The following is a 10,851-nucleotide window of genomic DNA, read 5'->3' as shown; positions in this document are numbered from 1 at the left end:
GCACAACCAGAGCATTTTTGTGATCAATTATACTTAGATTCTTAGGAGATCTAGTAGTTTGTAGGCAAGTCAAATAGTCCTTAGGCTTGTAGAAGACTATATTTGTAAGTTCATAAAAATATCATAGATTATGTTTGGGCCGTGTGTAATTGTTTTGTGGTTGTATTCATATATTCATATGTAATGAAAAAGTAGTTTATGATTTTATGTTATTAAGAGCCTTGTAGTTCAACAAACATTAAAGTCACTTATGGACTAAAAATTAGGGAGTAACAATATATTTTACCCTACAAATTATATAACAACAATAAAGCCTAGTGCCAAAAATTTGTAGTTGGATATGGATTTTCAACATAGTAATTTGGTTTGACCACATGAATTTTTCTCTATTGTCATATCCTATTCTATATCATACTCTCTACCATTTTTCACATAAAGTAGAATTTTATGGTCCTCGATTTGATCTATGAGGGGCCCTCACTGATCTTGCTTGGGATCCCAATTCTAATAATCTTGGTTTTACTCGCAAATTATGGTTCTCTATTATAGAATGTGTTTCCTTTATTTGTAATATTTTTAAGGCAAAAATGCAAAACTGATCCTCTAACTTTCAACGTTTTTCATTTCAGTCCTCTAACTTTCAATTTTTGTCAATCCAGGCTTTCGTTAAACTTCAGTTAGGGGCTACCATTAGTGTCACTTAGATGACACCGTTTTTCCCTCTTTTTTTATTTTTTTATTTTTATAATTTTGAAATTAAAAGGAAAAAATAAAAATCTGTTAAAAAAAAAAAAAAAAAAACATTTTAAGGGGAGCGACAACGTCGTTCCCCTTCCCTTGAAATCTTTTTTTTTTTTTTTTAAACCCCCTTCCCCTGAAATCAAAACCCAAATCCCTAACGTAAATCCTTAACATTAAGAGAGGAAGAATCGGTTTGAGAGAGAGAGAATTTGGGGTTGTCGGTTTGAGAGAGAGTGTTTCCGAGATAGATCGAGTATGAGAGAAAAACCGAGATGAAGGTGACTGAATTGGTTTTCCTTGGTGACTGAATCGGTTTACCTTCAGAAACAGCAACATCTGAATCAAAAGTATCTCGGTCTATCTCAGACTCTCAATCCGACTAAGCCTCTCTCTCAAATGGACTCGGCCTCTCTCTCTTAAACCGGCAACCCCAAATTCTCTCTCTCTTGAACCGATTCTTCCTCTCTCAATGTTAGGGATTTACATTAGGGATTTGGGTTTTGATTTCATGGGAAGGGGGTTTTCAAAACAAAAAAAAAACAAAAACAAAAAAAACAAAAAAAAAAAAGATTTCAGGGGAAGGGGAAAAGGAAGGGGGGGCAGAACGGCGTCGTTTAAGTGACACTAACGGCAGCTCCTAACTCGAGTTTAACGAAAGCCTAGATTGACACAAATTGAAAGTTAGAGGACTGAAATGACAAAACTGAAAGTTAGAGAACTAAAATGAAAAATGTTGAAGGTTAAAGGGTCAATTTTATATTTTTGCCTATTTTTAATTATAAATGTCTACTAGAAAATATTCACTAGGAAGTTATTTTTTTTAAAAGAGAAAAAATTGAAATACTAATTGAATATCAAAAAGTTATTTCGATAAATTTGTTACTGGTAATAAACAAAATATAGCAGAAAATTTGGATGAAAAAGATATCAAAATTAAAAAATATAGTATCTAATTAATATTTAAATATCAGAAAATGCTACGTTTGAAATTATTGCTTATGGCCCCAAAAAGGCATTGAAAAGACCCTGACTTGGCGGCTTGACAATTTTTTTTTTTTTTTTTTTTTTTTTGGTTAGGTAAAAAAATTGTGGGTTGTTACAAGTTTAATAGGCATTTTAACCAAAAAAAAATCCACTTAATGTTAAAAAAAAAGGTTTAAATTGATCGAATTTGATAACAGTTTGGGAGGAAGGGGTGTGTAGATTTGCTTATTTTTATTAATTAAAGGGAAAATTTAATGAATGCTCTAAGGGCATTAATTTAAGAAATATTTTTAAAAAAAAATTTATGGAAAAAAAAAAAGCAATTGAATTTTGTGACAACTTTTTTACATTTTATATGAAAATGGTATAAAAACTTTCTTAAAATGATCTATTAATATATATTTTTAGGGCACTCATAACCAAACCATTGTGAAAAGAAGATGTTGGTCCCTCAAAAATTTAAAAAAAAAAAAAAAAAAAAGGAATATTGGTCGGTTGTAAAGTTGAGGAGGGATTGAAGTACCCGATAGTTACAGGAAAAAAAGTTGCAAGTAAACCTAATTAGTTTGTATAAATAAGGGCTACTTGAAAGAGAACCCAATTGTTAGAAAAGGAGAAGACATGTGCCATAGGACCCCAATAATCAATGATTGTGGGTCATAAAGTCCAATCTGTGTACTAGATAGAGAGAATGTAGGCACTAAAGCTCATTTTGTGAAGTAAATCCTTATGGATTGTGTGACGCAATCTGTGAATCAGAGACGGCATAGGTCTTGGAAGTCCATTTTGTGAAGTAAAAGTAAGAGGGAAAAAGTGCTTTTGGGCCTTTTTTTTTTTTTTTTGTGAAGTCAAGTTATCGGCCTGAGACCCAGTCCAAATGCTCTAATTAAGCAAGAACCCAATCCGTTTAGAAATGTAGGGAGTTTGTACTATGGGCTTTTCTTGGATGCCTTGACCCAACCTTGAAATAACGTCAAAGTGGTTATTAATGAGCGAACTTAAAAAACCCCAGCCACCTAACCCATATTAACCCACCGTGCCCAGCTATGACCTACCCATATCAAACCCTTAGCCCACCGTGACCCACCCATATCAAACACAGCCTACCCCTGTATTCTACAGCAAAAAAAAAAAAATCTTGAAGGAAGCAATCCTCATTGTGAGAATATCCAATCTATACCTAGCCCATGGGCCAAGTAAAAATGGATCGGGCCGGCCCATTGACGACCCAAAAGTGAGCAGAGCAGAGGATAAGGGTAGTGGGGAACCACCAAATCGGGTTTATTTATCCCATCAACCAATAGCACAGCACAGCACAGCACGCACCATCACCATCACCATCTCCATCTCCATCTGCCTCTTCTTCTTCTTCTTCTTCTTCAAACTCTGTGTCTCTATCTCTCTTTCTATGGAGGCCCTCTCTTCCCCTCTCTATCTCACTCCACGGCCACGCCATTCTTGTCCAGTCAAATGGTGCAGTAGTGGGTCGGTCTTACTATTTCCACCGTGCCTAAAGACTCCAGCTAAGCATAATAATATGGGGATCATAAAGGCTTCTGTGGCTGTTGAGCAGCAGACCCAGAAGAACATAACTGCACTCCTCAGGATTGGCACCAGAGGAAGGTACTCTTTTTCACTTCTCTTCTCTTCTTCAACTTTGTTAATGTGCCTTTAATTTTGCTCACTTGGGTTGGGTTGAATCATAATGGGTACTCTTTAATTTTCCAAGATTGATGCTTTCTTTTTGGTGTTTGCTGTAACTTATCCTGTTATGTTGCTCAGATTTTTGCTCGATTGCATTCACCATTGGGGTGATTTTGTTGTTTGAATTTTATAGTTTTAAGTTCTTATGCTGATAAATGGATTTAATTGTTGCTTTCTCTTTGTCTGTTCCTTTCTTACTTTGATGCTTTTGACTTACTGTGAATGTGTAAGGGTCAAACTTTATTTTTATTTTAGTGAAATGTGCCTTTGTTTTTCACTAACTACATCTGTTATTGGTGTTTTCTTTTCGGGTTTGATTCTTTAAGTATGCTTGTTCTTATTACTCTATACCATTGCAGCCAGGAAGAGAACTCTCTGTGAATGACAGGAGTTTAGTTTGAATGTCCAATAGTCATTTCATTTTTCTTTTCAGTAGATGATTGTTTCACTGTTGGTTTGCATAGATTGTACAACTTTTTGACTTACTTTACACGTTCTTGTGTTTAGATAGTGTATATTCACTTTATGAAACACAAAGGTTTTATGGACGTATATAATGCTAGGAGCAACCAACAGATCATTTCTCTTTTTAATAATGAAGCCTACAGTTTAAATTTGCTTTGTTTGTGTACTTGCTAGTTGCCTATGTAATTATTTCTAATTCTGGTATCAGTTGTTTTGGATTTGTTTGGGGGGCATTGTTTATAGTCATTCTATATGCAGGACAGCCCATTATTGGACTGTTCTAGGATAGGCTGGGGTAGTGAACCCAAAAGACATGACTTCTATATAGAAAAAGCCATTCGTGTTAAGTCGCATCATTGGTCAGCAGACTCAGCACTTGTGGAAGCAAATACACGCATGAACTGATGAAGATAAGCTCTTAGTTGTAGCCACATATAATGAAGACTGCACCAAGTCATTTGCAAGTGTAAATAAAAATGGCAGGTTTTAGTACTCTTATGGCATTCAGTGTTGAGATATGACTAGAAAATATTTTTGCATGATCGTCTTGTACTTTCATTGAATTTAAACCATGGGGACTCATTGTTCTTCAGAACTCATAAGTTTTAAAAGTAAAACATGTTTGTAATATCTACTAGTGTGAAGAATCTTGAGCTTGTTTTAGTTCCAATCCAGTGTACAAGCTACATACCCCGTGTGTCCCCTCTTACACACATGTTAGCCACGGAACAACAAGCTATCACAGTATCACCTCACTTTCTCTGCCCCCACCCTCTTTCTTAGACATTGATAATAAGCACAATTCAAGATTTACAAACATTTAAACTTCTATATATATATATATAGAAGCTACCCGTTTAAGCACATTCACTTTAGTCTCAAAATGGCTAGGAAGCATGACAATGAGGGGACAAAAAGAGCACCAAAGGGGCACTTTGTGGTGTACGTGGGCAAAGAACTGAAAAGATTTGTCATCCTGCTTTTTTTTTTTTTTTTTGAGAAGCTGTCATCCTGCTTTCTATGTTGAAGAATCCCACTTTCCAGAAATTGTTGGAGAAGGCTGCTGATGAGTACGGGTATGGTAGCCAAAAAAGCATTGTCCTTCCTTGTGATGAATTCACTTTCTTAAGGACCACAGACTTCTTGGCTAGCAGCGCATAAACATTTTTACATGATTATTAGGAAATTTTAATAGTGATATTGAGTACAATAGTGACCTCAACAATATTGTCATTGACTCAATTTTGCTTCACTTCCAGTGATACAATTTATATAATCTGAGGGTTTGGTTCTTTTCCATTTAAAATCTGAGGGTTTGGTTCTTTAAGTATGCTTGTTCTTGTTGCTCCATATCATTGCAGCCAGGAAAAAAACTCTCTGTGAATGACAGGAGTTTAGTTTGAATGTCCAATAGTCATTTCATTTTTCTTTTCAGTAGATGATTGTTTCACTGTTGATTTGCATAGATTGTACAACTTTTTGACTTACTTTACATGTTCTTGTGTTTAGATAGTGTATATTCTCTCTATGAAACACAAAGATTTTATGGACGTATATAATGCTAGGAGCAACCAACAGATCATTTCTCTTTTTAATAATGAAACCTACGGTTTAAATTTGCTTTGTTTGTGTACTTGCTAGTTGCCTATGTAATTATTTCTAATTCTGGTATCAGTTGTTTTGGATTTGTATGAGGGGCATTATTTATAGTCATTCTATATGCAGGACAGCCCACTAGCACTTGCTCAGGCTTATGAGACAAGAGATAAACTCATGGCCACACATTCAGAGCTTGCTGAAGAGGGGGCTATTCAAATTGTTATAATAAAAACAACGGGTGATAAAATACTAAGTCAGCCACTTGCAGACATAGGTGGGAAGGGCTTGTTCACTAAGGAAATAGATGAGGCACTCATAAATGGTGAAATTGATATTGCCGTCCACTCAATGAAAGATGTCCCAACTTACTTACCTGAGAAGACAATTCTACCTTGTAACCTTCCACGTGAGGATGTTCGAGATGCATTTATTTCCTTGAGTGCAGCTTCGCTTGCAGAGCTCCCAGCTGGTAGCACTGTTGGTACAGCGTCACTCAGAAGAAAGTCACAATTACTCCATAAATATGCATCTCTTAATGTAAGTTAGTATCTTGTATCAATTGAGATAAAGAATTTTTCATTGAACTATAAAGTCAATTTACATGTTATTGCATTTGCTAATGACTTGTAATTTGAAGTGGGCTATCTAGTTTGTAGAAGTAGGCCTTATTGGACTGTTGCTTCTGTTTTATGCCTGGGTTGATTGGCAAACCACCCAGAATTAGCCTTTGAAGAGATGCATATTGCTTAAACTTCATGCTACAATTCCATGTACTTTTTCAGATTTAACATTTCATTTGTGTTATTATTAGATGATTATTTGGATGTAGGTTCTAGTTACACCTAGTGTTAGCCTTTGAAGAGATGCATATTACTTAAACTTCATACTACAATTCCATGTACTTTTTCAGATTTAGCATTTCATTTGTGTTATTATTAGATGATTATTTGGATATAGGTTTTAGTTACACCTAGTGTAATACTTGTCATTGGGCATCTATTTTGACAGATCCATTGTTGGATTGCATACTCTACTTATGATCTGTGTGTGCGAAATGATGATAATTGATTAAGGACTCTTTCTACTATAAAATGTCCAAATTTTAGTGTTTTTTAAAAAAATATATAATTTTAAAGGTACAGTTTATGGATTTGATAGTAACGCTTTGTTCGTTTCGATGGAAAACCTTGTGTAAAGATAGTGTTCCGTGTTTTCTAGTGTTTGGTAGCATAAATGAGTCAAGGGAAAAACTATCTTTGGTCAACATAAAAAGCATGGCTTATTTTTAGAGATTGTTTTCCACTAGATTTTTTTTTGGAAAACAACTCTATCTCATAGCAAGCTAAGTAAGAGAAGCTGTGAATATTTTTTTTCAACTCATTTAAGATTACTACCAAACATAGGAATATGAGATAGTTTTACAAAAAATGTTTTTTGGAAAATGACTCATTTTCTAGAAAACATTATCACTAAAACAAAAAAAGCGACATTTGATTGGCAGGAAAATTTGGCACATGTCACTTAAGCACATAAAGAACATGTAATTTAATGGTGGGGTTGTTTAAATATTAGTTTGACTAAAAGTTGTTTGTATAACCGTCTGTTGGTTGTAGAAGAATGGGCATTGTGTTCCTTTATAGTGTATGTGCTGATATGATGGCTAACCATCTATTAATTATGTCTTTGCTTTAATATAATGTTACATATCAATTGAAAAAGAAAAGGTAGTTCTACAGTATTCTGGTTCTTTTGTTGCAAAATCTATATGATGACTTTGGTTCCCAAGGATTACTATCCATGGACTAGCAGATTTTGATTAGGAATTATGAGGGAGCTTATACCATGATGAGTGTTATTAGTGTTATATGAGGGCTATATTAATAGACATTTTGATGACATTAGTAGATTTGATATGAAATTGCTTGGATCCAAAGTGAATGGCAATAGAATTCTAGATTTCTAATAAAAGCTCTTTGAGATGGAATCTATGAAGATGGACACTCTTAGTGCAAGAATGTTTTGGATGATATGAGGTTACCTGTTAGCATTCATCATTTTTTTTTTGATAGGTAACGAAAAATTTTATTAAAGCATTCATAATTTTTAACAAGATTTCTTTTCACAAGCCCCTTTTTCTCTCAATGGCAGTGCTGTTTTAGTCTTTACTTTTTCACTGTGCTTCAGCAGTTAGTCCGTAGATTTCTTTTTATACTGTTTTGTATGTGCCTTTTTTTCCCCTCTAATGGAAAAATAGTATCTTTGGTTTTTAGTTTTCTCAAGATGTTTCAGCATTTTGGGATCAATTCTGTCTTTTTAATATTTCTCTTATCTGCTTTGGGTTATCTTCATCGTAGGTGCTGGAAAATTTTCGTGGTAATGTCCAGACACGCTTGAGAAAACTAAATGAGGGTGTAGTTCAAGCAACATTATTGGCATTAGCTGGTCTTAAACGCTTAAATATGACGGAACATGTGACTTCAATTCTTTCAATTGATGAAATGCTTCCAGCTGTTGCTCAAGGGGCAATTGGAATTGCCTGTAGAAGCAATGATGATACAATGGTAAGTTTATTTACTCTTTTGCCTAAGTTGCTGGTTTTAATAATTTCATTGATCATGTAATTGTTGCTCAAGAAATTTCGGGACTTGGGTTTTATTGTTGTTGTTGTATGTGTAATGGTTGACCAAGCTATTTCCATCACTAAGTAAATCATATCTAATGTCCATAACATGTGACTTTTGCCCAAGAATAGTTACTTATTGGCTTAAAAAAAAGTCTTTATTACTGCATGTGCACGGTAAATTAGTAATTAGTCTAACAAGCAACTGCCAGATTAATAAATCTGTAAGCAAATAAAATAAAACAACCTGGTTTGATTCAGTGGTGTGGAGGGATACAATTCTTGAAGAGTGGGTCATGTTGGATGTCTTTTTAGTTTTTGGGATATTGGATTTGAGATAGAAATTTGTGGATCTTTTATACCATAAGCAGTGGCAGAAATACAACACATCTGAGTAATGTAAAAATATATTCAGAGAAATTGGAAACATGAGAGGTATATTACTGGTACAACACAGAATTTAAATGCAAGAATCAGTTGTGCAATAGAACTTTCTTTGTTTGTCTTTCTTCCTCCCCTTCAAGTGCCTACATTCTATGGGAGCCAAAAATTTGCTTTTGTTCCACACAAATATAATTAACACATATTTCTAAAGTTTTGAATGTTACTGTTTCTCAAGTTAAGCATCATATTAAATACAATGTACTACATGCAGAGATGAATATCATTGTTCCATAGAAGAATAGTGGCATCATCTCCTGAAAATGTTGTTCTTGTTGATTGACTATGCTTCCAAATCTCAGTATAATTCTTACTACTGACAAGCATGTGTGATGTGCATGACCCAAACCAAATGATATGTTAGTTTGATTTGCATAAATCTACTTTTTGTGTTGAATTTGAGAGCATTTTTGGAGGTGATGTGAGGGTGTTTTTATTATTATTATTATTATTTTTAAAGCCTAAAGGTCCTTTTTTGCTATTGACATCAATAATAGCCCTTCTACAATAATATTATAAATTAAACTGCGGCCCAAGGGCCTTGAAAGGGATATTGGAATTCCTTTTTGCAGCTACAATGGTTGGAAAATGATGAGATTATTTTCTTTGGTTGGAAAATGATGAGATTATTTTCTTTGAAAGAGGATTTTTTTTTTCCTATTAAAATTATTTCAAGAATTCCCATCTTGTGCTCTTTGGACTTGTGTTAGTTGTCTATATAATTGGTTTACCTCTTGGTATTCTTTTATACTTAAATAATGTTGTTGACCTGGAAAGTAAAAAAAAGATGTGTCAGAGTCATAAGTGCTTACCCTTGTTTGTCTATATATAACTAATGGGCATGGTTTCTTTGGAAATAAATGAGATTCATTAACCAAAGTTCATCAACAGAACTTCTTATGAAGGACTAATTAGAACATTTGAATTACCTGTATTTATGATATGCTTTGGATACTTTTAGGTCATATCAACAACAATGCTGCCAATTTTTCTTCTTGTAAAATATATTTAACTCAATATAAAGATTTGAACCTGCAAAACATTGTCTGGTTGGGATTCCTTGAAAAAAAAGTCTGATTCTGCCTCTGGGAACTTATCTTCTTTCTTTTCAGGCTAATTACATAGCCTCATTGAATCATGAGGAAACGAGACTAGCAGTTGCTTGTGAAAGGGCCTTTCTTTTGACCTTGGATGGGTCTTGCCGCACTCCTATTGCTGGATATGCTTACAAAGATGATGATGGAAATTGCATATTTAAGGGGTTGGTAGCTTCCCCAGATGGAATCCGTGGTATGGACATCTTTACTCATTTACATATTTTTATTTAGATGCGTCTCCATTTCAGGTGTAATAGTCTCTAACATTGCTTCATTCCCCACCTCCCCCCCCCCCCTAAAAAAAATTCCTTTGTGTACTTTAGTACTCGAAACTTCTAGAAAAGGCCTATATGCTCAGGAAGATATGGTTATGATGGGAAAGGATGCTGGCAAGGAGCTTCTTTCACGGGCTGGTCCTGGCTTTTTTGGTTTTTAGAGTGGCTTAACTGTAGATGAAGGAAAGAACAAAGGTGATTGTTTCGAGGCTTCTTGTTCAACTTTAAGGTGATCACTTTCCATGAGCTCATTCAATCCCGGAGCTATTGTTTGTTGTAACATTAATAAGAATAATTGTTTGATTCTTTGCTAGTTAGAAGACAAATCACCCATGCGGCAGTTTTAAATGTAGTTAAACTCCATCTTTTATGGTTGATCAATGCTCACAGTGGTAGATTTGCTGAGTTAACTTTGGCCAATGCAGACATCCACTTTGCCTAAATTCTTATTGAAACATAGCCAAGTGCATAGTGTGTGTGTGTGTGTGTGTGTGTGTGTGGAGAGGTGTGGAGAGGGGGGGAGGGGAGGGGGGGGGGGCGCGCGGGGAACCGGGGGGAGACAAGGTGCCAATTTACAAACCCATTTGGCCTAATTCATAGCTTTACCATTTAGCATATAGTATATTCTTGATCGTATTTATTACTGATTCTTGAAAACAAAGTAGATGATCGATCTTAGGAAACCTTTAATCTTCACCCCAATTTCACATGGTGTCAAGATGAGTGGTCTCTCAATCAGATCTATGTACGTTATCTTTATTTTCCTTTTACTTGTATGTACATTTTAATTGGCTAGGCAATCATTTTACCTGATAACTCTTATTAAATAAGCAACTAACACTCCCCTCTTGCATATGTAAAAATTTGCTTTAGGGTTTTCATTTAAATATCCTTAAGTTCATCAAAAACCTAGATCCAATGGCTG

At 34.8% G+C, this 10,851-nt stretch overlaps 1 protein-coding gene across 2 annotated transcripts; it reads left to right on the top strand.

The window, feature by feature from the left end:
* The first annotated feature begins 3,007 nt into the window (after positions 1-3,007).
* On the top strand, positions 3,008-10,362 carry LOC115971495 (porphobilinogen deaminase, chloroplastic). 2 transcript variants are annotated; one of them, XM_031091450.1, is made up of 5 exons: positions 3,008-3,348; positions 5,625-6,030; positions 7,848-8,054; positions 9,667-9,844; positions 9,975-10,362. In XM_031091450.1, the coding sequence occupies exons 1-5, from the start codon at positions 3,134-3,136 to the stop codon at positions 10,085-10,087; spliced, it is 1,119 nt and encodes a 372-aa protein (XP_030947310.1). In that variant the 5' UTR covers positions 3,008-3,133; the 3' UTR covers positions 10,088-10,362. The 2 variants fall into 2 exon arrangements, with proteins under 2 accessions (XP_030947310.1, XP_030947311.1); XM_031091451.1 differs by having other exon boundaries at positions 3,009-3,348; positions 5,620-6,030.
* The last annotated feature ends 489 nt before the right edge of the window (positions 10,363-10,851 follow it).

Source organism: Quercus lobata, chromosome 12, assembly GCF_001633185.2.
Source record: "Quercus lobata isolate SW786 chromosome 12, ValleyOak3.0 Primary Assembly, whole genome shotgun sequence".
NCBI classification, from domain to species: Eukaryota; Viridiplantae; Streptophyta; class Magnoliopsida; order Fagales; family Fagaceae; genus Quercus; species Quercus lobata.
The sequence above is the reverse complement of the archived record's forward strand: the minus strand, read 5'-3'. Positions and strand labels throughout refer to the sequence as shown.

What these genes read in the sequence shown, in the direction of transcription:
- LOC115971495 (XM_031091450.1), top strand. Translation starts at nt 3,134, where the DNA reads ATGGAGGCCCTCTCTTCCCCTCTCTATCTCACTCCACGGCCACGCCAT. An exon ending in GAAGCAATGATGATACAATG is followed by an intron (nt 8,055 to 9,666) that starts GTAAGTTTATTT and finishes CTTTCTTTTCAG; the next exon opens with GCTAATTACATAGCCTCATT. An exon ending in TTCCCCAGATGGAATCCGTG is followed by an intron (nt 9,845 to 9,974) that starts GTATGGACATCT and finishes TGTGTACTTTAG; the next exon opens with TACTCGAAACTTCTAGAAAA.